This window comes from Cheilinus undulatus, linkage group 21 (genome assembly GCF_018320785.1).
Source record: "Cheilinus undulatus linkage group 21, ASM1832078v1, whole genome shotgun sequence".
Taxonomy (NCBI): Eukaryota; Metazoa; Chordata; class Actinopteri; order Labriformes; family Labridae; genus Cheilinus; species Cheilinus undulatus.
In genome coordinates this window covers 38262358-38278080 of record NC_054885.1, presented here as the reverse complement: position 1 = coordinate 38278080, position 15723 = coordinate 38262358, and the positions used below count along the sequence as shown (strand labels likewise).

The 15723-nt window shown below is 41.3% G+C and overlaps 8 gene segments (V, D, J or C); all 8 read left to right on the top strand.

The window, feature by feature from the left end:
• The first annotated feature begins 2079 nt into the window (after positions 1–2079).
• Positions 2080–2528, top strand: LOC121529354. The segment is given in 2 exon segments: positions 2080–2138; positions 2227–2528. Coding segments are annotated over 2 exon segments (342 nt in total).
• A 761-nt stretch (positions 2529–3289) lies between these two features.
• Positions 3290–3812, top strand: LOC121529340. The segment is given in 2 exon segments: positions 3290–3418; positions 3499–3812. Coding segments are annotated over 2 exon segments (363 nt in total).
• A 1005-nt stretch (positions 3813–4817) lies between these two features.
• LOC121529345 lies at positions 4818–5311 on the top strand. The segment is given in 2 exon segments: positions 4818–4894; positions 4980–5311. Coding segments are annotated over 2 exon segments (360 nt in total).
• A 1046-nt stretch (positions 5312–6357) lies between these two features.
• LOC121503966 lies at positions 6358–6929 on the top strand. The segment is given in 2 exon segments: positions 6358–6467; positions 6562–6929. Coding segments are annotated over 2 exon segments (429 nt in total).
• An 820-nt stretch (positions 6930–7749) lies between these two features.
• On the top strand, positions 7750–8289 carry LOC121503964. The segment is given in 2 exon segments: positions 7750–7838; positions 7910–8289. Coding segments are annotated over 2 exon segments (435 nt in total).
• Positions 8290–9120: 831 nt separating this feature from the next.
• Positions 9121–11301, top strand: LOC121503963. The segment is given in 2 exon segments: positions 9121–9206; positions 10886–11301. Coding segments are annotated over 2 exon segments (477 nt in total).
• Positions 11302–12325: 1024 nt separating this feature from the next.
• Positions 12326–12848, top strand: LOC121529343. The segment is given in 2 exon segments: positions 12326–12454; positions 12535–12848. Coding segments are annotated over 2 exon segments (363 nt in total).
• Positions 12849–12979: 131 nt separating this feature from the next.
• Positions 12980–15024, top strand: LOC121503962. The segment is given in 5 exon segments: positions 12980–13081; positions 13170–13412; positions 13936–13989; positions 14536–14700; positions 14936–15024. Coding segments are annotated over 5 exon segments (591 nt in total).
• Positions 15025–15723: the final 699 nt, after the last annotated feature.

Genomic DNA, 15723 nt, shown 5'->3' with positions numbered 1-15723 from the left:
ACAAACCCTCGATTAAAAACGGAACAGCTGGAGTCAGTCTGCTTTGACCTCTTCCTCTCTTCTGAGATCTGAACCACCTCATTTTTGTCCAACATGTTCATCATAATCACACCTACATTTAAACTCTTTCACACATGCAAATTCACAAATGTATGCACACACCCCCCTCCCATTCTGCTGGGACAATAAATGTCCCTCATGATGGAGAAGAAGCGCTCCTTTCAGGTCATCTTCTGACATGACATGCCAGATGGATTTGTTTCACACATCCATTGGGAAAAGCTTCAATATGAAAAGTTTGAGAAAAGGCAGAAGATTTGAAAAAAAAAAAACTTGGAGTGTGATTGGATGAACTTCTTGTCTGTCACATCTCTACGGGCCAATAAGAGTAACAAAACACGTGATGTAGCAGTTATCGAGCTGTGTGTGTGCACCTATTAAGGAATAACGCGATACATGGCGACTATAGACATGTAAGTACTCAACTTTTGTTGTTTTTGAAAAAAAAAAAAAACAACTCACTGCTGTTCTTTGTTCTTCTTTTAACAAAGAAATGTCATCAAGTTCTGATAAATCTGGTGCTTTAGCAGCATCCATGCTAATCTCTTCCTCCACAACTGCACCAGCTCTTGCTGCTGCTTGTTAACGTCACGACACTGCTGCGCCCTGAAAGTGCTGCCCCACGTCGCTGATTAGTCCTGTCACTTTCTAATCGGGCCCAAACGTTTCAGATGGGAGCTTAACAAGATGGATTCGCCAGTGAAAAACAAGGAAACGGGCGTGTCCATCTGCTTTGCAAGGTTAGAAATCTTCATCATCAGCCATGTTCTCTGCAGCTCTGATACTGCTGCTGACAGCTGCATCCTGTGAGGACATTTCTGACTATGAAACATCAGAATCAAAGAAGAATCAGATGAATGATGGAGATAAAGATGATCTGTGTTTCCACAGGTGTCAACAGTATGTCAACAGCCAGGATCAATGGTTGTGCAGCCTGGACAGACTCTGACCATCACCTGTCAGCTCTCTGGTTACTCTATCACTGATGACGACTATGCTACAGGCTGGATCAGACAGGGTGAAGGAAAACCCATGGACTGGATCTCTACAATGTGGGGTGATGGTGGACTAGCTGAAAACAATGTTCTGAAGAACAAGTTCAGCTACAGCAGAGACACTTCTGCTGGGACAGTGACTCTCACAGGACAGAACATGCAGCCTGCAGACACAGCTGTGTATTACTGTGATAGAGTACACTCCATTGTGACAAAAATACACCAACAAACATGCACAAATACTCAGCAGACATGTGATTCAACAAAACTAGATGTTGCCTTTATATCAGTAGTACTTCCTGATGAGTAATTCACTGCAAACTGAAATATTGTAGAATAATAAATCAGGAGGCTGCTCCGCTGCTCCTACTGGGATACAGAGACAGGGACGAGGCTGCACCGTTTTTTAACATCTGGTTATTAGCTCATAATCCTACATTTAAAGAAAACAGTTGTTATTGTTAAGTTAGAGCTGATGAAGGGCCAGAATGATTGAGAACACTACTCGATTAACATTCAAGAAGTCACCTGCAAAGGTGGGCGGAGCAACTTATAAGCTTTGGTGTCATACCTCACAACTGTCGCTGTTACTCTGGACTGATAACTCACTACTGTTTGGAAGAAGGATTACAAAGTCTGCATGGTGAAAATGGAAAAATAGTTTAAACCCATTATTCACACTTAGAGAACACAAAATGAAACTTATATACTGGTAGACTTGTTTCACAGCAGCAATCATCACAATAAAAAATCTTGATATTGTTTTTCTCAAAACAGAGTGAACAGATCTTGTTTATGGGACCTTAGATAAGATGGGGGGAATAATTCTAAAAGTTTAAAAGGAATGGGATATAAAAGAAGTGCATCATCAAATTAACTCTCCTCAGATTATCTGGATCTTCTGTTAGCTCTAATCAGACCATCACTAATACTTTCTATGTTTAACTGTATGCAAACTCAGAGAGCTTCCTTTTTCCTCAGCTATAAAAACTCTCCATCAGGCTGTCAGTGGAGTTCACAGCATCTCACTTTCAACATCAAGCATGTTTTCTGGAGCTCTGCTGCTGCTGCTGGCAGCTGGATGTGAGTCTCTCTGCATCTGTCAGAGTCAACACTTCTTCTCCTCTACTTGAACTTCATCATCTCTGACTAAACATGTTCTCTTTAACAGGTGTGAAGGCTGAAACTCTGACACAGCCAGCCTCTGAGACTGTGCAGCCAGGTCAGCGTCTGACCATCACCTGTCAGGTCTCTTATTCACTCGGCTACTACACAGCCTGGATCAGACAGCCTGCAGGGAAAGGACTGGAGTGGATCGGGATGAAACACACTAGCGCTTCATACTACAAAGATTCACTGAGGAACAAGTTCAGCATCGATGTAGACTCTTCCAGAAACACAGTGACTCTGAACGGACAGAACATGCAGCCTGCAGACTCTGCTGTGTATTTCTGTGCCAGAGAGACACAGTGACACGACTCATCAGCACAGCTGAACAAAAACCCCTCAGAGTCTGAACACCTGCAGCATGAACCACCAGAGGAGGCGCTCTAACACCAAACATCATAAAATCTCAGTACAGAGACAGAGAGAATAGAGACATAAGAAATGGGATATGTTTAAGATTCATAACAAAACAAATAAGAGTAGGAGAAGCTCCTAAACCTGCTGACAACTTTAAAAATAACAGTTTTTTGATCAAATTTGTGGATAGTTAGCAACATTTGGCTCCATGACATCTGTTGAAGCTTCAGTGGTCATGACTCAGTCTAACAGTGATATAGTGGTAAGTGATGTGTTAAGGACACTGAGAGAAATCTGCTTTAAATGTTGCACAAAGTTACACTCTGTCTCAAGCATGCACTGATCACATTAGGAGGTCAAGGTCATCACTCTTCAGGTTGATCTCTTGATAACATCATAGCTCAAGAATGATCTAAAGTACATTCTACAAACTTCACGTGAATGTCCACTGAGGCTCAATGAACACATTTTAAAGGTACAAGGACAAAGTCAAAAACATCAGCTGTCCTTTCTCTTGAACCACCATGATACATTTATTTAGCTTTTACTTATCAAGGTGTGGTGCCAAGTTATGGTTTATTTTTATTGCCTTAAACATTTATCATTAAACACTAGTCTGATGTGTAGGAAGATTAGTAAAAAATGAGGGTCCCAGAGAAACAACAGGGCCTGTAGACAGAAGTCAAATGGCCATGTTCTGAGGAGGAGTGAATGCAAAGTGAGCTGTGTTCCTCCTCTACTTCTGTGACTGCAGAGAGGATGACAGAGAACAGTGGACACACAGTTGAACATGATGGACTATAGGACAGGACTGCTGCTTTTAACTGTCTGCTGGGCAGGTGGAGATCTTCACTCATCTTTATTCAACAAAGTCTTCTCACACTCTTCTATCTCATGCTTTTCTCTTCTGTGTTGGCAGGTGTTGATGCTCAGACTCTGACAGAGTCTGAACCAGTGGTTCAAAGTCCTGGACAATCCCACAGACTGACCTGTACAGCCTCTGGGTTCACATTTAGCAGCATCCATATGGCATGGATCAGACAGGCTCCTGGACAAGGACTGGAGTGGATTGCCTGGGTCGAGAATGATAATGACAACAAATACTACTCTAACTCAGTCAGAGGTCGGTTCACAGCCTCCAGAGACAACAGCAGACAGCAGCTGTATCTGCAGATGAACAGTCTGAAGGCTGAAGACTCTGCTGTGTATTACTGTGCCAGAGAGACACAGTGACTGAAGCTGGTTCAACAGCTGTACAAAAACCTACAGCACTCAGTCTAACTGTATTTATAAATCCTGTAAAAGAACAGAATAAAAATTAAGTAGATTTTAATCAGACCCTGAGAACATTGTCACCCATCAGTCACTTTAAAGTTCACTTTAGTTTTTATTGCTTTTACTGTTTGTTTTTATCTTGTGTCAACCACATTGAGTCTACATTTTTATGAAATGTGCTGTATAAAGTTGAACTGAATTGAATTTACCCATTTAACACTCAGATTTTGTTGAAATTGTGTCCCTCTATGAAATAAACTGACACTCCATGAATCCATTATCTCCAAGCAAACTTTATTCCTATTTGTCATCAACATTTAGTCAAAAGTTGACACTAAAAAAAGTAATGTCATTCCCACAACAGAGACACCAGACAGCAGTCAGAGTCCAGTTTCTCTGAGGTCTCATTTTTAACCCACTGAAGAGTAAGAGACATTTATCCCAAACTTTGAACTAATTCTCTGAAATTCAGGAGATAAACATGTAAAAAATGACTATTTCCTCCCTGTACACTGATGTGGGTTTGAGGCTTTCAGGAGGATTTCATCTGTGAAAATGGAGGTTTGAACAACTTTTTCTGGTCTGATGTGCTCTTAGAAGAGTCCCAGTCCTGAGCTCTGATTGAAGAGTTTTAACTGAGAGATGTGATTTATTTGTTGAATGTGTTTCAACTACAAAAAGATGGATTTTCCTTTAAATTAACATGCCGACTTTGAGGGGCATAAAAACTGCTGAAAGGAAACCCAACTGATGAAACAAACCCTCGATTAAAAACTGAACAGCTGGAGTCAGTCTGCTTTGACCTCTTCCTCTCTTCTGAGATCTGAAGCACCTCATTTATGTCCAACATGTTCATCATAATCACACCTACATTAAAACTCTTTCACACATGCAAATTCACAAATGTATGCACACCCCCCTCCCATTCTGCTGGGACTATAAATGTCCCTCATGATGGAGAAGAAGAGCTCCTATCAGGTCATCTTCATCATCAGCCATGTTCTCTGCAGCTCTGATACTGCTGCTGACAGCTGCATCCTGTGAGGACATTTCTGACTATGAAACATCAGAATCAAAGAAGAATCAGATGAATGATGGAGATAATGATGATCTGTGTTTCCACAGGTGTCAACAGTATTGATCTCATCCAGCCAGGATCAATGGTTGTGCAGCCTGGACAGACTCTGACCATCACCTGTCAGCTCTCTGGTTACTCTATCACTGATAACAGCTATGCTACAGGCTGGATCAGACAGCGTGAAGGAAAACCCATGGACTGGATCTCTCATCAGTGGAGTACTAGTGGACTAGTGGAAAATAATGTTCTGAAGAACAAGTTCAGCTACAGCAGAGACACTTCTGCTGGGACAGTGACTCTCACAGGACAGAACATGCAGCCTGCAGACACAGCTGTGTATTACTGTGTTAGATACACACAGTAACACAACCATCAGCAGAGATGAACTTAAAATCCCTCAGAGTCTGAACACCTGAACATGAAGCCCCCAGAGGAGGCGCTCTAAGACCACAGATCATTAAAACAGCAGTAAAACTGTTAGGAGACAAAATATCATCTGATTGATCATATCAGAGATTTAACTTTAAATACAGAAACTATCAACATAGAAATGTGGGAACCCAAAATGGCTGCGATTATAATTTGATGATTTGATAATCATCATGACGGTACTCAAATGTTTTTTCCTGTTACTCACAAAAGTCAGTTTCTCTGTTCTTTATTCTTGATTCTTGATTCAGTGTTGATTTAGCAAAAGAACATTTTGGTTCAGATATGAACCTCCAGGTCTCTTAGATTTAGCTCTGCTGCTGCAGAAACACTGGACTGATGGAAACCTGTCTGTGACAGTTTCCCTTTGAACCTGTAGAGGGAGCTCTACTCTTTATTAACAGCATCAGGAACTCAGGGATGATCACTGAGACGTTTCAACACATCTCTGAAAACTGAGATCAGACAGTAATGACCAGAAAAATGGAAAACTGGTTTATTTTCAAAGACATCAGTGGTTTAGTAGAAAAGCAAAGACCTCCACTAGTCAAAACATAGTCACATTATTACTCAGCTCTGTAGAAACTGCACTAAAGGGTTAAAAAGACAAGAACACTACACAGAACTCTGTCATGGCCATGCTAGGATGTGTGATATGACTTTTGTTGCAAAGTATTTTGAATTTATAAATGAAGACATCCTTTCTAGTTGGTCTTTGTGCAGTGAACTCATTACACTAAATAAACTAATAGTTGTGTAATTGTAAAAGAAAATATGTCTGACTCCCATGACTGATTTATGTTGGAAGTTAGAGGACAGTAAAAATGAAAATCTGAAAATATGGAAAAAACACCCTTATTGAAGAAATGTGTTTCCTTGATGACTTAAAGAAAAGACTGAAACATGATTCAGAACTGTTTTTACAGAAGATATAGGACGTTATATACCCTGTCAGTGTTGTCCTGTATGCAAAGTGATCTTCCTCCATGTCTGATATAAAGACTCCACATCAGGCTGAGAGTCAGAGAGTCAGAGAAGCTCCATCATGTCACCTTCAACACCAACCATGTTCTCTGGAGCTCTGCTGCTGCTGGCTGCTGGATCCTGTGAGTCTCACTGAGGCTCACACACTGACAGTATGATCACAGCACAATGACTCCTAACACACTCATTCAATATTCTACATGTTTTCATCCACAGGTGTGAAGAGTGTAACTCTGACACAGCCAGCCTCTGAGACTGTGCAGCCAGGTCAGAGTCTGACCATCACCTGTCAGGTCTCATACTCTCTCACTGGCTATCATACAGCCTGGATCAGACAGCCTGCAGGGAAAGGACTGGAGTGGGTCTCTATCATGTGGACTGATGGTAACACTGCTGTAAATAATGCTCTGAGGAACAAGTTCAGTGTCAGCAGAGACACTTCTGCTGGAGCAGTGACTCTCACAAGACAGAACATGCAGCCTGCAGATGCTGGGGTGTATTACTGTGCCAGAGAAACTCCCACAGTAACACAACCATCAGCAAAGCTGAACAAAAACCCCTCAGAGTTTGAAGACCAAACATGAGGCCACCAGAGGGGACGCTCTAAGACCACAAATCATTAAAACACTGATACAAGGAGAAAAAAAACAAAAACAGACTATAGATGGAATGAATCTGAACAGTTACACCACTATGACTACCATGACTGCTCATCATCAGGTCATTAAAGATCTCCTTTCTGGGTAGACATTTTAAATCAGTAGAGCTCTGAAATTTAAATATGACAAGCAAGAGGCTTTTTCATAGAAGTATGCTATCTGAGTTGTTAATTTCACACATATTTTTTTCTGTCATCTTCACTCTAAAAAAAAAAAAAAAAAAACAAATGTCTCCAACTAAACTGCTAAATATTTGTTTCCCCATCCAACAGCAGAGGGAATGACAAAGGAAATTTTTTCTTGTTTAGTTAAATATTTTTTATTTTGAATTTATTTGATCCATCATAATCCATGTATCATTCCATTATTTAATATTTGATTGATAATTGAATAAGAAATAATGAAAAAATTGCTAATATTCTTGTTTTTATTTCCAAAACAAAATCCAATGAACAAGAAATGATGCGTCTTTTTGACGTTTGCTATCAGTGCTTGGATCAGAGAATGTAATATAAAATACAGGTGTAAGAAGTTAGTATGATTTCAATATTAATTTTTATAACCTGGTGCAGGTTTTGTGCTCAGAAAAGCGTCACCAGGAAAAAGACTGGGAAACACTGATCTAAATCATTCATCAGAGATTTGATGATCTTTTCTGTGAGTAGGAGGAGTCAATGCAAATCTCTGCTGTCTCCATGACTACATATGTGTTTCAGAGTGAGGGACAGAGAAACACTGACACAGACACTGTAGACTGGACAGAGACTAAAGGCTTCACAATGACCAAACCTCATTATTTACTGCTTTTTCTCTTCCTCTCCTTTATCTGTGCAGGTAAGAACTCTGCTTTCTAGTTAACTAGTTGGTTCATTTCTGTGATTAATGATGTGTTTAAATGTCTGCAGGTACTGAGGGTCAAACTCTGACTGAGTCTGGAGCAGCGGTTAAAAGGCCCGGAGAATCCCACACACTGACCTGCACATATTCAGGGTTTGGTGGTGATATTCATAGTGCTTGGATCAGACAGGCTCCTGGACAAGGACTGGAGTGGATCGCTTGGATCAGCAGTAGTAGTAGCTATATCCACTACTCTAACTCAGTCAGAGGTCGGTTCACCATCTCCAGAGACAACAGCAGAGACCAGGTGTATCTGCAGATGAACAGTCTGAAGGCTGAAGACTCTGCTGTGTATTACTGTGCCAGAGAGTCCCACAGTGACACAAGAGGAAGTAACGCTGTACAAAAACCTCAACGGCCAAAACATGAAAAAGTTTGCGCTTCATGATATCAGAATAAACTTCCCTTAGTGATAAAATCAAATATTTTTATCTGTAGATCTGTTTCTTTGGGTATCTTCTTGAAATACACTGACAAAATCTCTTTTTTATCTAGACAAAAAATGCAAAATAACCAGTGCCACATAATGATGGGATGTTATAATACACATAACTCATACATTACAGGATAGTTCTGTAGGTGCACAGGAGGATTTGATCACAACTTTCAGAGTTTCAAAGGGACACAAAGTTAAAGTTATTCCATAAATACATGATTATTTTGTTACAATTCTATGAAAATGTGTTCATGTTAGTGTGGTTTAAAATCAGTCTCAGTGATTGTTAATATGATTCTGGTGTCTTGTGTCAGTGTGTTGCTATTTAACAGCATGCATATTGATGATTATGTTCCTAATGTTGTGGGTCAGTCGGTTTGCAGTTAAATACATTTCTTAATTTGGCTTCAGTTCATTTTAAGAGAACACATGTTTGATCAAAAGTTGAGGCTAAAATGTTAGTACCCTTGATTGACTAAACTGGGTGAAGAGGTTTTAGAGTTTTCATCCACAACAGCCAGACACTGTGAATGCAAATATCTGTCATGGCTGTAATAACATCATCACTCTGTTTCTATCTATTTGTCCACAGGAAGCAGCTCATTCTTCACTATATGTGTCAGTGTTGTCTCTGTGCAAAGTGGACTTCCACAAAAATCACAAGTAATAGCAAGAAAATCATGATGAAAACTGGACTTGCTCACTAGGAGTCAAGCCAAGTCCTCCTGTATGCAAAGTGATCTTCCTCCATGTCTGATATAAAGACTCCACATCAGGCTGAGAGTCAGAGAGTCAGAGAAGCTCCATCATGTCACCTTCAACACCAACCATGTTCTCTGGAGCTCTGCTGCTGCTGGCTGCTGGATCCTGTGAGTCTCACTGAGGCTCACACACTGACAGTATGATCACAGCACAATGACTCCTAACACACTCATTCAATATTCTACATGTTTTCATCCACAGGTGTGAAGAGTGTAACTCTGACACAGCCAGCCTCTGAGACTGTGCAGCCAGGTCAGAGTCTGACCATCACCTCTCAGGTCTCTTATTCTGTTAGCGACTACTACACATCCTGGATCAGACAGCCTGCAGGGAAAGGACTGGAGTGGATTGGATGCAGATTCACTGGAGGCACTCACTACAAAGATTCACCGAGGAACAAGTTCAGTATTGATTTAGACTCCTCCAGAAACACAGTGATTTTAAATGATGCTCAGACTCTGACACAATCTTGACCAGTGGTTAAAAGTCCTGGACAATCTCACAGACTGACCTGTTATGCCTCTGTTTACAATGAGCGACTACTGGCTGCTGACAGGCTCCTGGAGGAGGACTGGAGTGGATTGCATCTTTCAGCGATGGTGGTGGCAGCTACAAATACTACTCTACTTCAGTCAGAGGCCGGTTCACCATCTCCAGAGACGACAGCAGACAGCAGCTGTATCTGCAGTTGAACAGTCTGAAGGATGAAGACTCTGCTGTGTATTACTGTGCCAGAGACACAGTGACACAGTCCATCAGCAGAGCTGAACAAAAACCCCTCAGAGTTTCAGGACCTGATTCATATTTAGCAGCCATGCTATGGTCTGGATCAGACAGGCTCCTGGTAAAGGACTGGAGTGGATTGCTTATATAGGCACATCTAGTTCTCCTATCTATTACTCCTCATCAGTCCGGGGCAGATTCACCATCTCCAGAGATGACTCCAGCAGTAAACTCTACCTACAGATGAACAGTCTGCAGACTGAGGACACAGCAGTGTATTACTGTGCCAGAGACAGTGAGAGACGAGGAGAGTCACACTAAAATGACTTCTATTTGACAGAACTCACAACATTTATTTCTTTTAAGACACTGATGTGACTGTCAGTGTAAATGATGAAAATTCAGACTGTTGGTTTAAGTTTTAGTGGATTTTGACGTGTTTCTCTTAGACCTCCACAAATACAACAGACTATATATTCCTCAGTATTAAGATTTGGTGACAAAATAGATATTTTTTTCTGTTATCAGTCGGGGGAAACTATGAAAGGACCTGCTTGGGTAATCAACATAAACCTCATTTCTGTTACACATCTAACTGCATCTAACATCTAAGTTTCCCTATGAAAGGGAGGTGATAAACAATATAGATTATAGGTGATCAAATCTACAATAAACAATAAAATTAGAAGCCACAAATGTGTTTGAATGCCATTTTAAAGTGCATAACAATATAAGTGCAACTATTATTTTCATATAAGCGAGAAATGGATATGCCTTCAAAACAAAGACTCTCCTGTTGTCTCCAGGCAGACCATCACTGATGCTTCCTATGTCTGATTGTATGCAAACTCAGAGAGCTTCCTTGTTCCTCAGCTATAAAAACTCTCCATCAGGCTGTCAGTGGAGTTCACAGCACCTCACTTTCAACATCAAGCATGTTTTCTGGAGCTCTGCTGCTGCTGCTGGCAGCTGGATGTGAGTCTCTCTGCATCTGTCAGAGTCAACACTTCTTCTCCTCTACTTGAACTTCATCATCTCTGACTAAACATGTTCTCTTTAACAGGTGTGAAGGCTGAAACTCTGACACAGCCAGCCTCTGTGACTGTGCAGCCAGGTCAGAGTCTGACCATCACCTGTCAGGTCTCTTATACTCCCAGCAGCTACTACACAGCCTGGATCAGACAGCCTGCAGGGAAAGGACTGGAGTGGATCGGGATGAGATCTGGGTCCGCCACATACTACAAAGATTCACTGAGGAACAAGTTCAGCATTGATGAAGACTCTTCCAGAAACACAGTGACTCTAAATGGGCAGAACATGCAGCCTGAAGACTCTGCTGTGTATTTCTGTGCCAGGAGAGACACAGTGAGAGAGAAGAACAGGAGAGTCGTACAAAAACTACTTCCTCTTTTCACCATTATCACTGGGAACACTGTAAACTCTTCTGTTTGCAATATTAACCTCACTAACAGTCACTGATGAAATCTTTATATGATTTAATTATTAAAGTATATTTGTACCTTAATTATCTGAGTATCAAAGTTACGAATCAACCTGTTTTTACTGCATAGATTTTCTCAATAATTGGAATTTTTCCTCCCGTCCTGATAAACAGACATGGGTGACACAGTCATATTATGAAATTAGGATTGAATAAATAAATATAAAATACAAACACCATTATGTACACGTACAGTTTTACTATGACAAATCCTAAACCTTTATCTGCTCAGTAAACTTTATTTCATTTTGAACATTTTACAACAAAATATGACATCTGATCAACAAATCCCTCAACTTGAACCGTATCAGAGCACCGAGGGTTAATAATAAAAAACAGTTTCCCATGTGAACACTTTGTACTTGAAGCCACCAGAGGAGGAGCCCTCAGACAACAAATGATGTAAAATTCAGCTTGTATCATGGCTCCAAATGTTTTTCCTTTAACTCATTTTTAAGCTCAGATTTTTGCCCCCAAAACGTTCTAACTGGAAGATTTTTCCACATAATCTGTAGAAATGTCCCCACTAGTTTGAAGTCACACAGAGAACTAAGAAAGAAGGTGGATGCTCATCCTACAACCATGCATGGGAGTTAAATCAGTCTGATAGATAAAGTCTACGTTTGCTAGTGGATTATTTGGATATTTTCATGTACAAGATGTTCTTAGCCAAACTTTAATCAGTCAGTGGATGAGTGAGGACGGTCTCTGTTCCATGTTGATGTAGTTGCTAAGGGAGACTGCTGTTGCTCTTAAAGTGTGCTGTAAATCACAGAAACCTGTCTCTTCCTAAAAGTTTCTGTAATGACACCTTTATAGGATGAAGAACAGGCAGCCTGTCAGTGGAAGAGTTAGCAGGACATGTGGCAGGTCACAAGTGTAAAAACAAAAAGGAAAGACCTGTGATTGAAGACAGTCCAGGACTATTAGAGGATCTTTGATGAAGGAATAAAAACATCTACTATCCAAATCATTCACTGATTTTCTCTCTGAGGAGGAGTGAATGCAAAGTGAGCTGTGTTCCTCCTCTACTTCTGTGACTGCAGAGAGGATGACAGAGAACAGTGGACACACAGTTGAACATGATGGACTATAGGACAGGACTGCTGCTTTTAACTGTCTGCTGGGCAGGTGGAGATCTTCACTCATCTTTATTCAACAAAGTCTTCTCACACTCTTCTATCTCATGCTTTTCTCTTCTGTGTTGGCAGGTGTTGATGCTCAGACTCTGACAGAGTCTGAACCAGTGGTTAAAAGTCCTGGACAATCCCACAGACTGACCTGTACGGCCTCTGGGTTCACATTCAGAGACTACCATATGTACTGGGTCAGACAGGCTCCTGAAGAACGACTGGAGTGTATCACTATGATATATCATGATAGTAGCACCAAACACTTCTCTGATTCAGTCAGAGGCCGGTTCACCATCTCCCGAGACAACAGCAGAGAGCAGCTGTATCTGCAGATGAACAGTCTGAAGGCTGAAGACTCTGCTGTGTATTACTGTGCCAGACAGTCACAGTGAGAGAAAACAAAGGGAGAGTCTAACAAAAACTGTTTCTCCTGCCAGGACTTTAAACATTCATTTTGTTAAGCACTCACTGACAGTTTTCAAATTAGAAGTTTAACTGAAACTATTTCTTCCTTGTTCCTCAGCTATAAAAACTCTCCATCAGGCTGTCAGTGGAGTTCACAGCACCTCACTTTCAACATCAAGCATGTTTTCTGGAGCTCTGCTGCTGCTGCTGGCAGCTGGATGTGAGTCTCTCTGCATCTGTCAGAGTCAACACTTCTTCTCCTCTACTTGAACTTCATCATCTCTGACTAAACATGTTCTCTTTAACAGGTGTGAAGGCTGAAACTCTGACACAGCCAGCCTCTGTGACTGTGCAGCCAGGTCAGAGTCTGACCATCACCTCTCAGGTCTCTTATTCTGTTAGCGACTACTACACATCCTGGATCAGACAGCCTGCAGGGAAAGGACTGGAGTGGATTGGATGCAGATTCACTGGAGGCACTCACTACAAAGATTCACTGAGGAACAAGTTCAGTATTGATTTAGACTCCTCCAGAAACACAGTGATTTTAAATGATGCTCAGACTCTGACACAATCTTGACCAGTGGTTAAAAGTCCTGGAAAATCTCACAGACTGACCTGTTATGCCTCTGGGTTTACAATGAGCGACTACTGGCTGCTGACAGGCTCCTGGAGGAGGACTGGAGTGGATTGCATGTTTCAGCGATGGTGGTGGCAGCTACACATACTACTCTACTTCAGTCAGAGGCCGGTTCACCATCTCCAGAGACGACAGCAGACAGCAGCTGTATCTGCAGATGAACAGTCTGAAGGCTGAAGACTCTGCTCTGTATTACTGTGCCAGAGACACATAGTAACACAACCATCAGTAGAGCTGAACAAAAACACCTCAGAGCCTGAAGGTCTGATTCATATTTAGCAGCCATGCTATGGTCTGGATCAGACAGGCTCCTGGTAAAGGATTGGAGTGGATTGCTTTTATAAGTACAGCTAGTTCTCCTATCTATTACTCCTCATCAGTCCGGGGCAGATTCACCATCTCCAGAGATGACTCCAGCAGTAAACTCTACCTACAGATGAACAGTCTGCAGACTGAGGACACAGCAGTGTATTACTGTGCCAGAGACAGTGAGAGAGAAGAACAGAGTTAAACTCAGACTACTTCTTCTTTTTGCCAACACTTAAAAAAGTCATTTTGCTATGAAATGACACTGACAGATATTTGGTGTAAAGGATGAACATTTAGAGTTGATAAGAGTGTTTACTGCAGTTCTGTTGGACCTACACAAAAGAGAAATAACATTTTTCTGAAACTTTGCACTGATGAATGTAGAAAATTAACAGATTCTATTTCTTGTTGCTGATTGAAATCGTTGAATTCTTGTTGTGAAACCATGCACATTTTTGGGGGTCATTTCTGAAGACCTTGTAAGTGATTTATGAACATAAGATAGAAGTCTCTAAAGCCTCTATTATTACTGAAACACAGGCAAGAACTTTATACTCTTCATGATCAATATACAGGAATCACAGCTAGAGACTCCTCTGTTGGCCTGCAGCTCTGATACTGCTGCTGACAGCTGCATCCTGTGAGGACATTTCTGACTATGAAACATCAGAATCAAAGAAGAATCAGATGAATGATGGAGATAATGATGATCTGTGTTTCCACAGGTGTCAACAGGATTGATCTCATCCAGCCAGGATCAATGGTTGTGCAGCCTGGACAGACTCTGACCATCACCTGTCAGCTCTCTGGTTACTCTATCACTGATAGCAGCTATGGTACAGGCTGGATCAGACAGCCTGCAGGGAAAGGACAGGCCATGTGGAGAGATGGTAGCACTGCTGACAATAATGCTCTGAGGAACAAGTTCAGTCTCAGCAGAGACACTTCTGCTGGAACAGTGACTCTCACAGGACAGAACATGCAGCCTGCAGACTGCTGTGTATATCTTTCCTTAAAGTTACAACTAAAGAACTATTTTCCTTAAATGACTAAAAGCACATTTCCAAGCTTTCTGCTGTTGATACAACACGTTATCCTCTTATACCCTGTTGTCCTCTATGCCAGTGGTTCTCAACTGGGGGGTCGGGACCCAGAAGTGGTTTTCAGTGGGTCATGAATATGTGTCTGGAAAAAAAACGGTGGCAAAAGTCTAAGAAGAACATGCAAAAATACTATTTATTTTACTCTGTTTTATTGTGATAATGGGTAAATCTATATATTTGATCGATATTTCAGCGTATTTTCCCTTTTCTTGCTACAAAAGAGCAGCTGTAATCATGTTAATGAAGTGATTTCTCAAGGTCTCTGGAAAACTGACTAAAATGTACACGTTATCACGGGGAAAGGGGGCTGTAAACATGTGGGTGTTGTCCTGTTTCTTGTTCCTGTCATAAATTCTGTTCCATCCAATTTCTGAAGTGCAACACCTTCATTTGTTTAATAATAATATTTGGGTCCCAGGGGCGTAGCTAGGGAATTTGGGCCCCCAGAAAGAATATTAAACAGCCAAGCAACACATGTTGCATCATGTCTTTGCAAGTTCATACAGTGCTTAACAAATTTATTAGACCACCTGTCATATTTGTCTCAGAGACCATCCAGCATCATGAAGTGCATTAATGTGAACTCTTTCATTTTCAGAAAGCTCTCCACGTTTTACCGTTTTGAACAGGAATGAGGAATTTCAAACTGAATTCAGCCAAATTTGAGCCGGCTCACTGGGCTTCTCTGAGAAGTCAGAAATGAATCAAGCCCGCAGCATGTGTGTGTGTGTGTGTATGTGTGTGTGGTTGAATGGGTATGATTGTGAATATGAAGGATGAGGGCGAGTGTGAGGGATGGGAGGGAAGGAG